Source organism: Lutra lutra, chromosome 1, assembly GCF_902655055.1.
Source record: "Lutra lutra chromosome 1, mLutLut1.2, whole genome shotgun sequence".
NCBI classification, from domain to species: Eukaryota; Metazoa; Chordata; class Mammalia; order Carnivora; family Mustelidae; genus Lutra; species Lutra lutra.
This window is the reverse complement of record NC_062278.1, coordinates 130,697,817-130,719,797: the sequence shown is the minus strand read 5'-3', so window position 1 is coordinate 130,719,797 and position 21,981 is coordinate 130,697,817. Positions and strand designations below refer to the sequence as shown.

General features: G+C 37.4%; 2 protein-coding genes across 3 annotated transcripts in view; one reads left to right on the top strand and one right to left on the bottom strand.

Annotated features, from left to right (window-relative positions):
- The window catches only part of RYK (receptor like tyrosine kinase), a 96,540-nt gene that overhangs the window by 67,055 nt on the left and 7,504 nt on the right, over positions 1 to 21,981 (bottom strand). The gene's annotated exons all lie outside the window — the stretch shown is intronic.
- On the top strand, positions 918 to 2,902 carry LOC125104181 (importin subunit alpha-1-like). Its single transcript, XM_047736651.1, has one exon. The coding sequence runs from the start codon at positions 1,044 to 1,046 to the stop codon at positions 2,631 to 2,633; it is 1,590 nt and encodes a 529-aa protein (XP_047592607.1). The 5' UTR covers positions 918 to 1,043; the 3' UTR covers positions 2,634 to 2,902.

Here is a 21,981-nt window from a genome sequence, read left to right as displayed (position 1 = left end):
GAAAACACTTCCTAACTCATTTTATTAGGCCAGCATCACAGATAATAAACCTGACAGAAACATGATAAGAAAACTACAGATTGACATCCCTCATGAACAGAGACATAAAATTCTCCATAAAACATTAGTAAACTGAATCCAGCAATATACAGAAAGGATAATTACATATGATTAAATGTATATGAGAAGTTAACCTTGAAAAATCACTAATTCAAAAAAATTAACTAACTCACCACATTAAAGGAATAAAAGATAAAAACCCAGATCATCCCAGTAGGTGCAGAAAAAGCATCTGGTAAAATTAATGACAAAAACTGTCCACAAACTAAGAACAGACATAAACTTTCTCAGTCTGGTAAAAAGCATCCATAAGAAACCCTACAGCTGACATCATACTCAATGGTAAATTATTAAATTTTTATTTCTAAGATCAGAAACAAGGCAAGGATGTCTACTTCTACAACCTTTATTCAACCTTGAACTGGAGGTCCTAACCAATGTATAAGAACAAGACAAAAGCATAAAAGTTGGAGTGGATGTACTAATAAAACTCACAGATCATGGGATTATGTGTGTAAAAAATACTATAATGTCTACTTATATACTACTAAAACCAATCCGTGAATTTAGCAAAGTCTCAGACTACAAGGCCAATATTAAAAAATGAATTGTATTTCTATATGTTAACTGGAAAATATAATTTAAAATCAATACTGTAACAAAAAAACACCAGAACCTAGAAATAAATCTAACTAAAGATATGTAAGACCTCTACACTAAAAACTACCAAACACGGCTAAGAAAAATTAAAGATTACCTAAGTAAGTAGAGATAATCATTCTTTTAGATAAGCCTCAATAGTCAAGATGTCAAGTTTCTCAAATTGATCTATAGATTTAAAGTAATCCTAGTGAGCCACACCGTCTTTGGGGTGATCCGTGGTGGACGTTTTGAGGGCAGCTGACCTGCAGCCTGCGCGTCCCGGACCGCCTCCCGTGGAAGCCTGAGCCGGCCGTGTAGCTTTCTCCCTTTGTCTCATAACCATGTCCACCAACGAGAATGCTAATTCACCAGCTGCCCGCCTTAACAGATTCAAGAACAAGGGGAAAGACAGTACAGAAATGAGGCGGCGTCGAATAGAAGTTAATGTGGAGCTGAGGAAAGCGAAGAAGGATGACCAGATGCTGAAAAGGAGAAACGTAAGCTCGTTTCCCGATGATGCTACCTCTCCACTGCAGGAAAATCGCAACAACCAGGGCACTGTAAATTGGTCGGTTGATGACATTGTCAAGGGCATAAATAGCAACAATTTGGAAAGCCAGCTCCAGGCTACTCAAGCTGCTAGGAAACTGCTTTCTCGGGAAAAGCAGCCCCCCATAGACAACATAATCTGGGCTGGTTTGATTCCAAAATTTGTGTCCTTCTTGGGCAGAGCTGATTGTAGTCCCATTCAGTTTGAATCCGCTTGGGCTCTCACCAACATTGCTTCCGGGACATCAGAACAGACCAAGGCTGTGGTCGATGGAGGCGCGATCCCAGCGTTCATTTCCCTGTTGGCATCTTCCCACGCCCACATCAGCGAACAGGCTGTGTGGGCTCTAGGAAACATTGCAGGTGACGGTTCCGTTTTTCGAGACTTGGTTATCAAGTATGGTGCAGTTGATCCGCTTCTGGCTCTCCTCGCGGTTCCTGATATGTCATCGTTAGCATGTGGCTACTTACGTAACCTTACTTGGACACTTTCAAACCTTTGTCGCAACAAGAACCCCGCACCCCCGCTAGATGCCGTCGAGCAGATTCTTCCTACCTTAGTTCGTCTCCTGCATCACGATGATCCAGAGGTCTTAGCAGATACCTGCTGGGCCATCTCCTACCTGACGGATGGTCCAAATGAACGGATTGAAATGGTTGTGAAAACAGGAGTTGTGCCCCAGCTTGTGAAGCTTCTAGGAGCTACTGAATTGCCCATTGTGACTCCTGCGCTAAGAGCCATAGGAAATATTGTCACTGGGACAGATGAACAGACTCAGGTTGTAATAGATGCAGGAGCGCTTGCTGTCTTTCCTAGCCTGCTAATGAACCCCAAAACTAATATTCAGAAGGAAGCCACGTGGACAATGTCAAACATCACAGCTGGCCGCCAGGACCAGATCCAGCAAGTTGTGAATCACGGATTAGTCCCATTCCTCATTGGTGTTCTCTCTAAGGCAGACTTTAAGACACAAAAGGAAGCTGTCTGGGCTGTGACCAACTATACAAGTGGTGGGACAGTTGAACAGATTGTATACCTCGTCCATTGTGGCATAATAGAACCATTGATGAACCTCTTAACTGCGAAGGATACCAAAATTATTCTGGTCATTCTGGATGCCATTTCCAACATCTTTCAGGCTGCTGAGAAACTAGGTGAAACCGAGAAACTTAGTATAATGATTGAAGAATGTGGAGGTTTGGACAAAATCGAGGCTCTACAAAACCATGAAAATGAGTCTGTGTACAAAGCTTCATTAAACTTGATTGAGAAGTATTTCTCTGTAGAGGAAGAGGAAGATCAGAATGTTGTGCCAGAAACTACCTCTGAAGGCTATACGTTCCAGGTTCAGGATGGCACTGCTGGGACCTTTAACTTTTAGCTTGTACAGCCGACGCAGAAAGTTGTTTGTGGTGTGCTTTGTTTGGTAGAAGTTTGTCTTACTGTTTCTCTACTAAGAACTCTTTTTAAATGTGTTTTGTTATTGTAGCACTTTTTACAACAAAACTCTACTTGACCAGTTCCAAACTGTAAAAACTGTATGAAGCTCCTCCTCCCAGTGGGTTTCTTATTTCTATGTGGACTCTCTTCTCTTGCAGTGTCCTGTAAATAAAGATTAAATTCCACCCTTTTCTTTAAAAAAAAAAAAAATTAAAAAAAAAAAAAATAAAGTAATCCTAGTGAAAATCCCAATAGACCTTTTTGAAAAAACAAATTAATTCTAAAATGAAATTGAAATGCCAAAACAACCTTGAAAAAGAAAAAACAGTGTTAGAAGACTTGCATGACCTGATTTCATAACATGATTAGAATTATAGTAATCAAGAGATTGTGGTTACTGATAAAAAGACAGACATATCAGTGGAACAGAACAGAATCCAAAAATAAACCTGCAGATATAGGTCCAATGGAATTTCAACAAGTACTATGGCAATTCAATTAAAGTGATGCTAAGGCAACTGATAAAAGTAAAGGGAAAAAAATCTTGACCCTTATTTTACATATCACACAAAAACTGATTTGGGATAGATTATAAACCTAAATATAAAAAATGACACTATAAAGCTTCTAAAAGAAAATGTAGTGGATATCTTACCCACAACCTAGGGTAAATAAAGATTTCTTGGACTGGTCACACAAAACACGAACCAAAAGAGAAAAAAAGATGAATTTCCCATCATCAAAATTAAAAACTTCTGCTCCTCAAAAGACACTGTTAAGAAAATGAAGTTTAAGTAAAAAACTAAGAAAATATTCATAGCAAGACTTTCTTTAAAAAAGGACTTGTTTCTAGAACATATAAAGATCTACAAACCAAAAATAAAGGAATAATACAATTAAATAATTGGGCAAAAGATGTGTACATACATAAGAAAATAAAAGAAAATGGAAAATAAACATATGAAGAAGTGCCAAACATCTTAGTCATCAGAGAAATACAAATTAAAACACAGAGATATTATTTCCACCTATAAGAATTACTAAATGTTGGTAAGCATGTTGGAGCTATTCTATCTCTCATATTCCTGGGAGCATGAAAATGTTAAATTACTTGGTAAAACTGGCACTTTTTTTTTTTTTAAGATTTTATTTTTTTGACAGAGATATAGCAAGAGAGGGAACACAAGCAAGGGGAGAGGGAGAAGCAGGCTTCCGGCAGAGCAGGGAGACAATGTAGGGCTTGATCCCAGGACCCTGGGATCATGACCTGAGCTGAAGGCAAACGCTTCACGGACTGAGCCACCCAAGACCGCCAAACTGGCTGTTTTGTATAAAGTTAATATACATATACCCTATGAACCTGTAATTCCAAAACTAGGTCATTACCCAAAAAAATGAAAACAAACGTCCACAAAAAAATTTATATGTGAATGTTGATAGCACTTTTATTCAGAAGAGCCAACGCTGTAAATTATACAAATGTCCATCACCAGATGAATGAACAACCAACTGTGGTATGTTCATAGGAAAGAATACTATTTGACAATGAAAATAAACTGTTGAGACCTTGTAACAAAAGGGATGAATCTCACAGACTACATGAGCAAAACAAGCTATACGTGAAAGACTACATACTATATAATTTCATTTATACAAAATGCTAAAGCAGGCAAAGCTAATTTATGGTGCTAGAAATCAGATCAGTGTGGTTGCCTGGGAAAGGGGGTGAGAGATAGGCGAATTGATTGCAAAGGGGCACCAGGGAGCTTCCAGGTAATTAAAATGTTCTACATATCTAACTGGGATAGTATTTACATCGGTGTATGCATTTCCCAAAATTCAATCAACTGTACATTTAAAATTTGTGCATTTCATTATGTAAAGTTAGCCTAAAATTTTCAAGAGGAAGAAAAAAATTAATAATAGAAAAATTAGAAAATTAATAAATAATAAAAAATAAATAATAAATTAAATAAATAATATATAATAATAAATAAAATAATAATAAATTAGAAAAAATTATTACTTTTTTCTAATCTCAGAAAGCTTGCATACCACAGTATGTCACTAGCACTAAGGTAAAAAGTTTTTAAAAAATAATTTAAAGTGATCAACAACTTCCGAATTTAAACTTAATACATCTTTCACAGAGAAATAAAGAACTCTGTTTCTAATAAATAACAATTGTAATGCTATTACTGGTGGTGGCGGTAGTAGTAGTAGTAATAATAACAATAGTAATCATCACAATGATAATGTATAAATACTTAAGTTTTCCAGACACAGTTCAAAGTATCAAAAACATCTATGGGTTCTGTAAATTCAACTCCCTATAAAGCCAGATGAAAAAGAGCTATAAAAGCAGAAAAGAAATAAAAAAACAAGAAAGCAAACACATCCTCAAGCCATGCATGCAGTCCTTAATAATTCATGATTTTAGTCCTACTAAAAATTCTCTGAGTTCTTACCTCTCAAAAGTTGAGACAGGGATATGGCCAATTCCCTTTCCAACATCCTAGGGGCATCTGCTCTCCCCCAAATTGCTCAAGGTCTCTCCAATTTTACCAATTGAAACTCTAGACAGAAACCAAGGTTCCTAACTAGAAAACATTTTCTTTGAAGACAACAGAACAATTTTTACACAACACTCCAATAGAAGGTTGAAAAAAGACTACAGTCTACTAACTTTCTCAAGCTTCAGAAAAACCTATTTGGAACTCAACCTGTGCTGGCATGCTTATTACCCTATTCATCCATCCATGACCCTCCCCCCCTCCCCATGACTCTTTTCTATACTGTCATCCCCTAAAACCACTGGGACTTTCACCAACTTCCTCCCCTTGAGGCATAGCTGACCCTGTAGAGCCTTGAAGGACTCATTCTCCCACCCTCAGTGGGCATTGCCCTGAATCTCTAAAACCACTTCAGATGTTTACTTAAGTACCCTTATCAAAAGTCCTGTTACCTTTCAGATACATACCACCAAACTATGCCACCTTCTAGTCTTCCTAGTATTTTAGCGATCTCATTCATTGAGGACTCCGGAACCAGTTTATAAAATTTCTATGCATCCTTATTCTCTTACTTGTTATGGCAGGTTCCCACTGTCCTTGAGACCAAGGCACTCTTCAACCTGTCCTTCAATGTTCCTTTTGTTCCTCAACTCCCAACAACCTTCTCCTGTAACAAAGCAATCCGTTTCTATATAGGGGCAGTAGCAATATGTAAATTGCTCTACCTCTAAAATCTTGAACCATAACATCTCAATAACTAGTAGCTCTTCAGCTCTTTCCCTTCATTGTCACACCTGCTGTTTCCTGGGCTCCTAAGTTCTCCAGTATTCAAAATCCTCTTCTTTCTCTCATTTTATTATACCAATCGTTTCTTCATTTTCTTCTTAATGGCCTCAACCCCAATTACCTCAATTACTTCCTTACTAATATTCTCAATTTTCCCCCACCAACCTATGTAAGACATGCATACCCAACCCTAAAAAACTGCCATTCTTGAACTGACCTGACTTCCCTACCCTCTGTCTTCTCTGTTGCTATAACTGAGTGCTGCAGAATCCCAGATGAAGCCATTCCCACACATGAGAGTCACCACAAAACCGTATCTTCTCCCCTCAACAAACAATATCCATAAGCTGCTGACAGTCTGGAGTCCTGGGATCCATATCTATAAACACTTAATGGCCACCAAAATAAATTGGAAATTTTGAAATTTACTACTCTAGATTAAGGTATTTAAATTCTAATGTGATCGTTAAACAGAGCTGATGTTTTCCGACTACAGATTTTGAAAACATTTATCAAATTAACAAAAATAGTGTTTTGTCATAAGATAGGTTCCTATAACACCAATTAGCTTGTAAGTAGTTATTAAATACAATAACAACGCCAGTATAATACAAAAATTATGATGGTTCACATTTGAATTTTCCCAGGCAAGGGGAACAGAGTTAGGAGGTAAAAATTTTAACTTCCTGTGGAAAACTAAAAGACCCTCAATCAGGCTCAGCTACTGCCAAGCAGGAGCCCTCTCTGCCCTATTTTAAGATAACTAAAAATGAGCACCTGCACCCAGGGCTTCCTGCTCAGAGGAGCACAGCCAGCCTACACAGTTCCTGGAACACAGCAAGCTGTACTTCCTCTTGTGCCCACCTCTATGGCAGCTCCACTGGCTTAGAAATCTACTTACATCTGCACTATCTCAAGACCATACAGACCAGCGATTTCCAACCTATTACATTTTAATATCTTTTAACTCTCCTCTGAGGCAGCCTCAGCTGTGCGAAGTGGTTTGACTGGGCTGTCCAAGTTATCTCATAAGGTACCAATTATACTTTTGTTAGTACTTGGTTTGAAAATTGCAGAGGTCTTGAATGGTCTGCCTTTAACCTTATTTTTCCCATAAGTCCTATTATTTTTAGTGAACAGGCAATCCTGAAGGGTTTTTTTTTTTTTTTTAGGAATGCATTTGATGTTGTAACAGAAACGTTTATATTCTTTAACTATAATTCTGAATGTTAGCATAAAGCAAGCAATTTGTGAATATATATCAAAGTTTCATAAATATTTATGCTCTTTGACCCAGTCATTCCACTTCTAAGAATCCACCCTAAGGAAACCAAATATAGATACAATTTTTATGTATGAAGATATTAATCAAAACAATATTTAAAATTGAAGAAAAGATGGGGCGCCTGGGTGGCTCAGTGGGTTAAGCCTCTGCCTTCGGCTCAGGTCATGATCTCAGGGTCCTGGGATTGAGCCCCACATCGGGCTCTCTGCTCAGAAGGGAGCCTGTCTCCCCGCTCAGCAGGGAGCCTGTCTCCCCACACCCTGCCTGCCTCTCTGCTACTTGTGATCTCTGTCTTTCAAATAAATAAAATCTAAAAAAATAAATAAAAAGAATAAAATAAAATTGAACAAAAATAAATGACCAGCAACAGAGCAGCAATCAATAAACTATAATGCTATACATCCATAACAGAAAATAGTTTTCAAGAGTTTCTCTTTCTTTTTTTTTTAAGTTTTTTTTTTTTTAAGATTTTATTTATTTATTTATTTGTCAGAGAGAGAGAGAGAGAGAGAGAGAGAGAGAGCGCACAGGCAGGCAGAGTGGCAGCAGAGGTAGAAGGAGAAGCAGGCTCCCGGCTGAGCAAGGAGCCCGATGCAGGACTCGATCCCAGGATGCTAGGATCACGACCCAAACCAAAGGCAGCCGCCCAACCAACTAAGCCACTCAGGCATCCCAAGTTTCTCTTTCTTTGGAGAAGGAAAGAGGTGGTACCCCAAGCCATCACACCCCTTCAATCAAATCTCTCCCTGTTCATCTATGTGATATATTAGGCTTCCCCTTTAAAGACAGATTTTAGTGGCTAAAAAACACTAAGAAGTCATGAACAGGACTGTTACAAATAATAAATTGGGTTTTGCTTAGACTGCAACATAAAATAAAAACAGGAAAGATACAAACCATATACAGCACATTTTTAACAATCTGGCACCTAGAATACATCATCCATATAATAAGCGTTAAATAAATGTTCAGTGAACTAAAGTTAAATGTACATGTATACAAATGATGTGTGCACTCCATTTCTCAAAGAAGAAGGGAAATATCAATAAATATTAATAGTGATTGATTATAAATGGTGGATTATGGATTATTTTTTATTGTATGCTTTCATTCTTTTTCTTTTCTTAAATTTCCTATGAAAGTTAAAATGGGAAAAAAATGGTTTTTAAAAACATGTTTAAAGAAATACACATATATCTGTAGCAATTCACTGAACAAAAATCCAGTTACTGCCTAAAGTAATCCATGAAGGTCAGTAAGAACTAGAGAGAAAGCCTTCAAGAAATGAAATTCAACAAAAACCACATTGGCAAAGATAGTATCTTTGATATAGTAATGTTAACACTAGTAATGATAAATTATTAGTTACTAAAACACCTTCCTCTTTCCCTTAAAATACCCAGATATACCAAAAGGTAAAATCTGGTAAAGCACTAAGAACTGGAAAGAGAAGATCAAAGAATTTTCACATGCAACACTAACAATGGGCTGAAATGAGAAGAAAATCCTTGGAATACCCATGCTCACTACCTGAGTGACAATAATACGGGAAACTCTGAACATGACAGGGAACGCAATAAAGCATTATCTTTCAGGGGAATAACAAGCAGGCGGGAAATTCTATTCCAAGACAAATTTTCATCAGATGTAAAGGCAACAGATTATGAGAAGCCCTCAGAAAGTAGACCAAATACATTCTTTCACCGCCCCCCAAAAGTGACTCTAAAACATTAAGATATTAATAACAGTTTTATTTTAAACAGGAGATAAAGAAGCATTGTATACTGAGAAGAGGTATAATTCATGGCAAAAGTATTATAATCCTGAATCTTTACAGCTCTAAACCACAATGTCAAGCATCCAAAAATCCTGGGGCACCTGAGTGGCTCAGCTGTTAAGCATCTGCCTTCAGCTCAGGTCATGATCCCTGGGTCCTGGGATCCAGCCCTGCATCAGGCTCCCTTTTCAGCAGGAAGCCTGATTCTCCCTCTCACACTCCCCCTGCTTGTGTTCCCTCTCTCACCGTCTCTCTATTGCTGTCAATTAAATAAATAAATAAAATCTTAAAAAAGGAAAAAAGAAGCGTCCCCAAATCCCCAAATATTAGAAAGACAAAGAGAACCCAATGGAAGTAAAACCTTCCCCAAATATTAGAAATATGGAGAGAACCCAATTTAAGTATAATCATGGTACAAAACTATTAGTCTATGACTGATACTAGCATATAGGGTATATAATTTATTATATATATATATATATATATATATATATATATACACACACACACTCACACATATATATACACATATATATATACAGCTATAATTAATATGATAGATATATAGACACACCAAGAAAGCACTTTATAGGAAATTCAATTCTTTCTTTCTTTTTTTTTTTTAAAGATTTTATTTATTTATTTGACAGACAGAGATCACAAGTAGGCAGAGAAGCAGGCAGAGAGAGAGAGAGAGAGAGGGAAGCAGGCTCCCTGCGGAGCAGAGAGCCCGATGCAGAACTCGATTCCAGGACCCTGAGATCATGACCTGAGCCGAAGGCAGCGGCTTAACCCACTGAGCCACCCAGGCGCCCCGGAAATTCAATTCTTTCAAAGGATCTGTAAGATACTCAGAAAAAGTGATCAGCCATAAGGAAAGCACAATCAGTTTTTTAAAGCAGAAAAAGTACAGGCCACAATCTGGCCACAGGGCATTAAGAAGGAGGCAGGGAGGAAGGGAAAACTTAACACTACAAATTTTGAAGTATTCTCTACCTCAAAAAGTTACCTATATTCTTAACCATTACATAAAAGTTCAACTACATTAAAAAAAATGAGAACATGGAAAAAATATTTAAAAGATATTTACCAAAGATTACCAAGGCATGGTAAAATAATGTGTATTTTTCTTCTTTATGGTTTTATACACTTTCCAAATAACAAAGTATGTTTTTACCTTGATAATCAGAAAATATAATTAATGAAATAGAAGAATTTTCAACAAGCTGATTTTTGGAAAAGATAAAATCTGTGGAGAACATCATGCTTTGTTTTTTAATATACTCTTTCTCTTTCCTTCCCCATCATATGTTCTCAAATTTTTTTAATATTTTAATTTTTTTATTTGAGAAGAGCAAGAATAGAGAGAGAGGGATAAGCAGACTCTCCACAGAGCAGAGAACCTGATGCAGGGTCCATCCCAGGACCCTGAGATCACGACCAGAAACGAAGGTAGATGCTTAACTGACTGAGCCACCCAGGCACCCCTTACAAAAAATTTTTTTAAAGAAAAAGTGAAAGAGGGTGGAGCCTAGGTGGCTCAATTGGTTAAGGGGCTGCCTTTAGCTCCGGTCATGTCCCAGGATCCTGGGATTGAGCACAGCATCTGGCTCCCTGCTCCATGGGCAACCTGTTTCTCTCTCTTTACTGCTTGTGCTCTCTCTTGTGCACACTCTCTCTCTCTCAAATAAGTAAATAAAATCTTAAAAAAAAAAAAAAGAAAGAAAAAGTAAAAGACAAATGAAGATGGGATCTAGATAATTAACTCTTTTCTAACTGCTACCAATTATTAGTTTGTCAAATATGACAAAAGCAATTAAATTCAGTCTCAAATCAAAAGTAGCAGATGACAGGAGTTATAATTGTCTGCAAGTGATGTGGTAGGCTCCAGAGGTGAAGTGGGCAATGGGGAATAGTTAGATAGGCAACAAGGGAAACAATCTATTCAGTAATGCTTTATTGAGCCAGTCTGCAGCAAGCCAGGAAATATGTAACTCTAACAGACCAGGACACAGAGCCTGGTTTCAGTAGAAGGGAGCGATTGAGAAAGAAGGTTGGTGTGCCCTGGTGAGAAAAAGGAAGTTCCAAGGGCTAAGAAGTGGACCTGGACCAAATGTAAAGTGGCCATATTTCAGTGTCTTATTTGGAAAATAGATCTGGGAATTACAACACCAACATGGTCAAAGGAATAATAGCTGAGAAAAAAATCTGGGCGGGTTTTAATATCCTTTGGGATAAAGAGAGAGAAATAAGAACAACTCAGGGTATGAAGTTATGAAGGATCATCTTATAGAAGTCAGGTGATTCCAACAAACCTAACAGGTCAAAGATCATATAAGTAAATATCACTGACCTCAAAAAGGAAGAGTATGCGGAGTCACGTCATGGTCTTTGGGCAAAACAATCAAAATAGTAAAGGAAGGATGTAATGCATGATAAAAACTGGTCCCTTAATAACAATCCAAAAAGGAAATTAAGAAAACAATTCCATTTACAATAGCATCCAAAAGAATGAAGTTCCTTACAATAAATATGAACAAAGGTTTAACAAAGAAAACTACGAAACACTGCTGAAAGAAATTAGACCTAAATAAATGAAAAGTCATCCCATCTTCATGGATTGGAAGACTCGCTATTGTTAAGGTGGCAATACTACCTTAAGGGATCTATCTACTGGTACAAATTCTATCAAAATTCTAATTATCTTTTTTTTTTCTTCAGAAACGGAAAAGCAGATTCTCAAATTAATACGGAATTGCACATAGCTCCCAAGAGCCAAAACAATCTTGAAAAAGAACATAGCTGAAGAATTCACGATTCCTGATTTCAAAACTCACCACAAAGCCACAGAAACCGAAACAGTATGGTATCAACATAACAACAGACATGTAGACCCATGCGGTAGAACTGAGAATCCAAAAATAAACCTACATATTTCTAATTTACTGATTTTTGACAAGGATGCCAAAACCACTTAATGAGGAAAGAATAGCCTCTTCAATAAATTATGCTGGTACAACTAGATAACCACACACAACAGAATGAAATTAGACCCCTACCTCATACCATATATAAAAACAATTCAAAATAGATCAGCAACCTAAAAACAAACAGTTTATGATCTTGAATTTGTCAATGGGTATGTCACTAAAAGCATGAGCAACAGAAGTAGATAAACTAGACTTCATAAAAATTTAGAACTTCTGTACATCAAAAGACATTATCAAGAAGGTGAAGATAGGGGCACCTGGGTGGCTCAGGGGTTGAGCCTCTGCCTTCGGCTCAGGTCATGATCTCAGGGTCCTGGGATCGAGCCCCGCATTGGGCTCTCTGCTCAGTGGGGAACCTGCTTACCCCCCTTCTCTCTCTCTGCCTGCTTCTCTGCCTACTTGTGATCTCTGTCTCTGCCAAATAAATAAATAAAATCTTAAAAAAAAAAAAAAAAAGAAGGTGAAGATAATTTACAGAATGGAGGAAAATACTGCAAATTATGTGTCTGATAAAGGTCAGGTATCTACAATATACAAAGGACTTACTCATCAACAACAACAACAAAAAAAAACCTCAAAAAATAGGCAAGGAACTTGAGTAAACATTTCTTCAAAGATACACAAATGGCCAACAAACATATAAAAAGATGCTCAACATCATTAGTCATTAGGAAAATGCAAATCAAAGCCACCACATGGTATCATTTCAGAACCACTAGGACAGCTTTAATTAAAACAAACAAACAAAAAACCAGAAATAGGAAGTGTTAGCAAAGATGTGGAGAACTGAAACCTTTATACACTGCTGGTGGAAAAGCAAAATGGTTCAGTCACTGAAAAACAGCTTGATGGTTCTTCAAAAAGTTAAACATAGGGTCACTGGGCTGACTCAGTCAGCAGAGTATGCAACTCTTGATCTCAGGGTTGTTAGTTCAAGACCCAGGTTGGGTGTAGAGTTTACTTAAAAAAAAAAAAGAAAAGAAAAGAAAAGAAAGGTTAAACATAGAACTACCATATAGCCCACAATACCACTTCTAGGTATATATCCAAAATTGAAGACAGTCAAGTACATTTATACACATTCACACCAGCATTATTCATAATAGTAAAAATGTGAAAACAGCCCAAAAGTCCATCAACAGACAAATGGATAAACGAATTTTGATATATATATATATAGAATGGGGTATTATTCAGCCACATAAAGAATGAAGTACTGGTACATGCTATATGTGGATGAAACTCCAAACCATTAGGCTACTAAATAAAAGAAGCCAGACACAAAACTCTCACATTGTATGAGATACAATATATAAAATACCCAGAATAAATAAATCCATAGATACAAAATGCAAATTGGTGGTTGCCAGGGGCTAGGGGAAGGGGGAGGAAAAGAGTGCTTTATGGGTAAGGAGTTTTTACTTTGGAGTAATGGAAATGTTTTGGAATAAGAAGTGGTGGCTGTACATGGTACATGTACTAAATGTCACTGAATTGTTCGCTTTAAAATGGTTAGTTTTATGTTACGTGAATTTCACCTCAATAAACGAAGAAGAGCTGGCCTCTTCCTGCACAAATGGGGAGGGAGTATAATAAAATTGGCTTTCAGTGACTGGAAAGAATTATGAGGAAACTATCACTTACAAGAGAAAATCAGGTCTCAGTTAAGCTGAAGAGATAAGAGAGATTATGAAAAGAATCAGAAAGGACCTCAAAACTGAACTAGAGCTCTGCAAGATAAAGTGAAAGGGCCAGCAGAAAAGAGAACAGAGCAGGCAAAGGAGAGTGGGTTGAAGGATATAGGGGCTGCTGGAAGATGGACAGGAGTAAAAATGGACAGCCACAGACTGAAGAGGTAGCATTTTGTTATTTTAGTAAGTATAATTTTTCTGTTCTAATAAAGAACAAAGAACATTTCAGCTGCTCGATTACACTAACCAGACTTAAATTTTTCACTGCCAATTCCAGCAAAGTAGAAACGTTGCTCTTATTGGAAATGATGGCATTTGTTCATAATTTTATTTTTAAACAACCCAAATTCCAAGCAAAGAAACCAAAGTTGTTACCCAAAACTCTCAACTCTCATTAAGAAAATTTCATTTTTCCCTATACAATCTTAAGTCCAAACTGTTGTTTTGTTTTGTTTTGTTTTAAAGATTTTACATATTTGTCAGAGAGACAGAACAGGCAGGGGGAGCAGCAGGCAGAGGGAGAAACAGGCTCCCCGCTGAGCAAGGAGCCCAGTGCAGGACTGGATCCCAGAACCCTGGAATCATGACCTGAGCCAAAGCAGGTGTTTAAGTGACTGAGCCACCCAGGTGTCCCTTAAGTCCAAACTCTAATTCAAGTCCTGTGTCCTATATGATCTGGCCTGTCTAGCTGAAGTTCAAATAATTCAACAGTTCAAAAAATTTTCCAAATGATTTTAAAAGTTAACTATTGGTTTCTCAAGGCCACAACAACAACTGAATAGTGCCAATGAGGAAACCATCTCCCTTTATAAAAAGAGCTACCTTTAATAGCACTTCATAAAATACATTCCAAGAAGCTGTTCATGCATCTGTCTTCCCTATTACCCTGTACACCTCACAAGCAGGGCTGGGGTCTTAGAATATTTGTAGCTATTCAAATGTTAGATGCACAAATGGCAGCCTGCTGATAAACAACTACATCAAAGATGAACTTTAAGGGAAATGATATTTTAAAGAAAACACCCGGAATCAGTTAAGGCAGGAAAACAAAAATGATGTAGTGGAAACAGAGCTAAAGCAGAGATTTTACAAATAAGTAACTGAGTGAACTTTGGCAATCAATTATTTAACCACTTTCTCTAGGCATCAATTTTCTCAACTATAAAACAAGAGAGTTAAACCAGATGAGGTTAATGTCCCTCTCCAGCCACAAAATTCTATTATTCTATGATATCATCTATGATTTCCAAATGTCAGCAAAACTTCTATTAAATTCTATGATATCATCCAGTTTCTAAATGCTAGTCAAAACTCAAGTAAAAAATTTATTTAGTCAAGTTAATCTAAGTTCTGAGTATAGTGTAGAACATGAGCCAGAGGAAAAAAAGCCAACATTACTTACTATGTATGAAACCGCTAAATACTCTGTATTTTAATCAATGCTGGAAGAAAATAAATAAGGCGATCTTATTTCAAATATTCCTGGTTTATGGAAACTAATAAGCTGAAATAGATACAATAAAATAATTTGCCCATTAGAATCTAATAAATCTGGCTATAGTCAAATTATAACTAGGAAATTGGCTGAGACCTAATGTTTAACTATACCATAAGACAAGGAATTTACAAATATTAGACTAAAGGAAAAGGGCATCCTTTCCTCATAATTTAAAAAGAAAAAGCACATAAATCTTCAATCTCTGTAACTGTTTATACCATAATCTCTTATAAATAAGATTTTTCGTGTAATCCTCTACCATTTCATCATTTTCCTCCAATCTTTCTCCTACAACCTTAAGTATCTCCACAGAACTCAACTGAGAGCATATACATGTACACAGAGAGAGTAGAAAAAGAATAAAAGTGAGCTTTGAAGAGAAAAAACGGTATGCCCGATTAACAATAGAAGCCAATAGTAAATATGCTCCCCCCTTCCCTTTCTCCAGACTACCTCCTCATCTCCTGCCTAAAACTGGCCTCCTGGGAAGAAAGGCAAGCAGGCCCGCCCTCTTGGTCCCTGAGGTATCGCTAAGGAGTAAACTTCACAAAAGGGAATCTCTTGGTCCTCCCAAGGAAAAGCCAAGCATCTGCAATCACAGAGCACCTTTCCTTACTTTGCCGCTTCAGAAAATAAACATGATAACACGGTCAAAATCAACAGTCTACTTAAAAACAATCCACTGAGGTGGCTATTTGTTGCCACTGATTTAACAGATCAGGAAGCTACAGGATGCAAAGATGTATTTTACTAAGCACCTCTCCTCCCCTCTCCTCCACAGATTTCGTTTCAGAAAGAAGCTTTCGATATAATTCCATGATCCCTGAAAATGGAAGCCCACAGCTATCCATCATAAATATGTGCTCAGGTTTATTTCTCCCGTACCTGTGATGATATCACCTGTGTGGAATCAAAGGTAGAGTAAGATCGCTTTTGATTTCAAATGGATGACTCAAATGATGAATGTCACCTTCCCCATCTGAAAATACTACAGTAGATGAAAATACTATAAGAAATTATAAAAAGAGGTAGACACTAAAATAGAAGATAAAGGACAAGATTTTGGGTCTAATCAACATATTTGTCATCTAAAAAAAAAAAAAAAATCCATAAAAGAATGCCTCCAAAGATGTGATCTGGAGAGGTGATAAAAGTGCTTCCCAAATCCTTTCCAAATCCTATCCCAGGAAAACAAGAGATAAAAACAACCCGTAATCTCTAGCACTATAGCATAACATATGAAGCATGCCCTGCCATAACACTGCAATGTTCCAGTATCTGGTCAAAAGATACTCTAGAAAATAATTTATCATTGGTTCCTGTCTTATTTGAAAAAGAAAATAATCTGACCAGCTCAAACATGCACTGCAGGTACAGCTCTGTAATAGAGATGGAATAAATTACCGTTTGATGTGACCATCAAACTTACTTCAACTTACTTCATAACCAACTCCTATTAATAACTCAGAGTCAAAGGGCTCAAAGCACAATGGAGAACTCACAAACGTCACTTCTCCATGCCAGCAACTTGCATTGCAAAGTGCTAACTTGAAGTCCAGTTACAAAGCTACACAAATTCTCTTCTCAGGCAAGTCACTTAGCTCTCTGCTAGAAGTCAGTTCCATGAGGGATATTTATCTGTTTTATTAAAATATTATCTATTTATTAAAATATATTAAGCCCCTAAAATAAGGCCTAGTAAATTGACATCAGTAAATAATTGTTTGGAGCTTGAGTTTTAAGTGTTGCTAATAAAGATAATCAATCACCCAAGTTAATGTCTATGTGACCTCTCTTTCAAACACTCTATGATTTTAGTTTTCAGCCAAAACCATGCAAATCTCTCACCAATAACTAAATTTTCACATACATTATACCAACTGTGATAAAAGACATCCTGTTGTAGTTGAAAAGCATCTTGTCTTATATATAAAGAAACCAACACTCACATTAATTAAATACATATGCCACAAAATGAAATTAAAACTTAAAAATGCAGAATTCAGTATTGTTCCACACCACATTATCTACTATATTCCCATATTTGTGCACATGTGCATACACACATATACAAACCATAAAATGTTTTTCTTTAATTTGGACTAAATTCTCTTTTGACAAATAATTTGTTAGAAAAGATGTAAACAGTCATAAAGATAATCCTTGACTACTTCCACTTCTAGATAAGATAGAATATTAGGACCAGACTAACTCCCTTTCTGAGATAACCAAGAACCATAGAAAATATGAGAGTTCAGAAAGACAAAGACAGCTGGAGAAGGCAGGATGAAGTACCACAGAAGAGAAAGCAGCACAGAATACTTTAATAAAGATCTGCAGACGGTTGACCTCCAGTCTTCAGCTAAGTACTGATCAGAGGATGGATAAGGAAGCTATACAAGGTCAGAGAAAGGATAAAATGTACAAACCTACTTACATAGGATCTGGAATATCACTTGTTCCCAGCAGGGAGACTGGAAAACCTCATGATTCACACAGGTCACCAGAGAAAGTACACAAAGGGGTCTTAACTGAGTAGTGGGGAACAACTAGCCTACACAGCATTGCTCCTGTCCTACCTAACAAGTCCAAAAATCAAGGTCAGAAGGACCACACTGCTGCCAAGTAACTCAACTGAGTTCCGGAACAAAACCCAAGAATATTTATAGGAATACAAAAATATTCAGCACCTACCAGACTAATAATCACAATGCCTGTCCTTTGCTCAAAAGCTACCAGGCATGCCCCTTCTCCCAAAGGAAAATACATAAATGAATAGATAGATAATAGATAAATTAATTGAAACTAATCCAGAACTGGCACAGACATTAGAATTCACAGACAAGAACATTTAAACACTATTGCAACTGTACTTCAAGTGGTCAAAAGCAGAGACATGAAAGATCTAAAAGGATACAAATTAATCTTCTACAGGTAAAAACTGCAATGTGTCTGATGAAAAAATGCACTGGACAGAATTAAGAGTAGCTTAAGCATTTCAGAAGAGAAGATGAGAAACTACACTTCCCAGCTTTTAATAACTGGAAAAGGCTTTCGCCAGAATCTCCCTTGAATACTTTCCATCCTTCAAATGTCCTGCAGACCAGAAGCCTGCTGGGAGTTGCTAGTCAAGCTTTGGGGTGGCCTTAAGTGCAGTATATGGTAAAGACAGAACGTGGTAGGTATAGTGATACTGATTTGTTTATACAGAGTGTAGAGCTATGGAAGGCAAGATGGGGGACACCGTACCCAGAGAGAGGGCTACAAAGAACAGAGATGGGAAGATTAGGCAACCTCAAAGAAAATAAGGCATTAAAAACTGACTTACTTAAACTCCCATTCATAAATACGAGTAAGTCCAGCCCAATTTCCCTTTGGATAATAACTCAGAAGGCATTGGAAAATGATAAAGAGAATGAAGACCCCATAAGGCATAAGACAGTGAATCTCCCCTAAAAGAAGTATGATTTATTCATTCACTGAACTTTTACTGAACATCTACTACATGCCAGGTATTGTTTTAAGTGGTGGGGATATACAGTAGAACAATATAAAAGGTCTTTACGCAAACAGAACTAACTTTTGTATAGGGAGAGACAGAAACAACAAAAGTATGACATGCTTAAAATAAAACAGGGTGATAAGAACACAGTGGCACTGGGGGTCAACCCTAGGAAGGTAGGGCTCTCTGAGGCAGTGACATTTCAAGTTGAGATCTGTAAGGCTCCAGGACTGTAAAGATCAGGAGAAAGTGTGTGAGGCAAAGCAACCAACAAATGCAGAACCTAGGGTGAGAAAGAGCTTGGCACCAGAGGAATTAAACACACAGGAGGTGAAGGGGGATAAAAGAGGAAAGAGGTGGCAGATAAGAGTCTCCATATAAACATTTATCTATAAATCAGAAAGATCTGGGGGCACCTGGGTGGCTCAGTGGGTTAAGCCTCTGCCTTTGGCTCAGGTCATGATCTCAGGGTCCTGGGATCGAGGCCCCGCATTGGGCTCTCTGCTCAGTGGGGAGCCTGCTTTCCCCCCTCTCTCTGCCTGCCTCTCTGCCTACTTGTGATCTCTCTCTCTGTCAAATAAATGAATAAAATTTTAAAAAATCTTTAATCAGAAAGATCTGAAACAGCATAGATACTTGATATTTATGAACTGTTAATTTCTTAGGTGTGATAATGGTTATTATAAATTTTTAAGTCCCTATCTTCTAGAGATACACACTAAAAAGTATTTACAAAATTATGTGTCTGAGTTTGCTTCAAATAATCCAAGTGAGGAATCAGGGCAGTGAGGGCAAAGGAGTAGATTAGGAAGTGGAGAGATACAGGCCCCCCAAAAAAAAATTGGCCATTAGTTGATAATTGTTGAAGCTGGATGATGGGTGCACATAGGTTCATTCTATTACTCTATTTTTGAATATTTGAACTTTTCCATAATAAATACATTTTTAAAAGCAAATTTATTTCAAATAAATCGGGATTTGGGGGTGGTAAATTTATTCTATATGATACAATGGTGGGTACATGATACTATACATCTGTTAAAACTCATGCAACACAATTAAGTGAATTTTAATGTATGCAAATCTTTAAAATTTTGTGGAGGACGTCAAGGAATACCAGGATGAAATACAGAATGTAGTGTGCCCACTTCCAGAATCAGCTTTTGTGGGACACAAGATACAACCATAAGCTTTCATCAGAGGTCCCTATAAAGCCCCCAAAGTCTAAGTCAGCACAGTACACAAAACTTAATACAGCTGGGTATCCATGCCTTTGTCTAGAGAAAGGCCAGAAAACTTTGACAAAATGAGGTTGAGAACCACTGATACTTCTTTTGCCAGCAACTTCCTAGCTGATAACTGAGTTACTATTGCTTGTAAACTAAATGGTAGTATTTCACTGCCATCATCTGCTTTCCTCCAAGGACATTATTACACAGCCATTAGCACAAGCAAGTAATAAATACCCTCAGTGAATTTTACAACTCTGAAAGAGTTCTGAGAGGTATCTCCCCCACGCCCCCCAAAACAGGAAGGTGGCAATCCTTTTACAATACCATTTTCATTTAATCGAAACTGCACCATTATTTTTTGTGCCACTAAGAAAGATAAAAAAGAACTGTCAATTAACTGATGACTCACCATTGATTGGAAAATGGTTCCAATTTCAGAGATGTTCAAACATGGGAAAACTGGACACCTTATAATCAGTGAAACATGACATTCAAAAAAGGTCATGAGTTGGGCCCCATCTTTGATCACCTAAATAAATTGCTCAGGAAAGGTCTAGGAATCCATATTTTATTTAAGCCCCTTAGATGATTCCAGAGATAAGGACTAAGTAAACTGTTAACCTTCAGAGGCAGCACAGAGAGAAAGTATGCACTTTGGAGTCACAAAGCCCCAGACATCTCTGTGACCTCCTGTGAATTCTATAATTTCCCAGAACCTCAGCTTTATCTATTAAAAAAAAAAAAAAAAAAAAAGTCAATGCCACCTACTTTGTATGGTTGATATAACAAAAAGAGAACACATATGAAGTACTTGGCATATAGCAAGAGGTATACTAAAACACAAGAGGTATACTAAAACTAAAACATATTTATATAAGAATGTATTTCTTTATAAACAAGACATAACATATTTATCTCATGAACAAGCATGAGACCTATGAAATTACTTTTCAGAAATATTCTACCACTCAGCAGTAACGCTTGCTGGGCACAGTAAAAGAATTGTTCACTAAGTATTTATTATGTAACTCAGCAATACACACACACTTGTTTTGGCACATCACATCTTAAGAGGTCACACATAAATGAGAGTTATTTAATAACATTTTGATCAGAAAATATTATACCTGATTTGCATCAACAAGGGTGACACCAAAAAAGCACTTTTAAGTATAATATAATTTCAGGGTAGCTAAAGGCTGTGTTTTAAGTCTAAGTATTTGCTTTGTTTTGTTTCGGTAGGTACAGCTGGCAAGTTTTTTCACAATACTGGCATAACTGCATTAGGCCACAAAAGTAATGCCATACAACTTCTCAATTCAGGATGCTCAAAAAATTTCCCTCAGATTTGTTTCTAAAGTGACCCTTAAAATCCAAACAGTGTTTTAGGCAGCACCTTCAGAACTGACTAGTCAACTCAGGATGTGACTCATAGGGGACAGGTTTAGCCATAACTGGACAGAGTTCTCCCACATGTGTAGCATGAAGAAGGGGGAAAAAAAACTCAAAACCCACAATTGCACAATGTCTCAGACTTGCTCTCCCAATGAAGAACACATGGACTCAAATTAATGCTGCATTAATGCCACCAACCCCACCCAAAATGCCCAGGGTTAAGAGTCTGCTGCGGGGTGCTAACCGACTTCACCAGCAAGCACCCCATACCTCTCAGGTTATGCCAGACGCATCAGTAGAGAGAACCCTCTCACTGCCCTCCCCCATCAAGCACTTGGCCTGAGGTTTAAGAGGAAAGAGAGGTGCTGGGAGGAGAAGAACACATGGCTCATTTTATTTTTCTTTTCCTCAACCACCTCCCAAATGGAAAGAGTCCCTCAGTTCAGCAGCCCAAATCTGAACCCTGGCGTTCTCTCTAACTCCTCTCTTTGCTTTAACGTCAGGTCTCCTCCACTAAGTCTTTTCCAAACGCCCTGCACATTCCTCACAAATCCATCCCACTCCTTCACTACCCTAAGTTGATCCCTCTTATCAGCACAAGGCTGACTTTGTCCCATTCC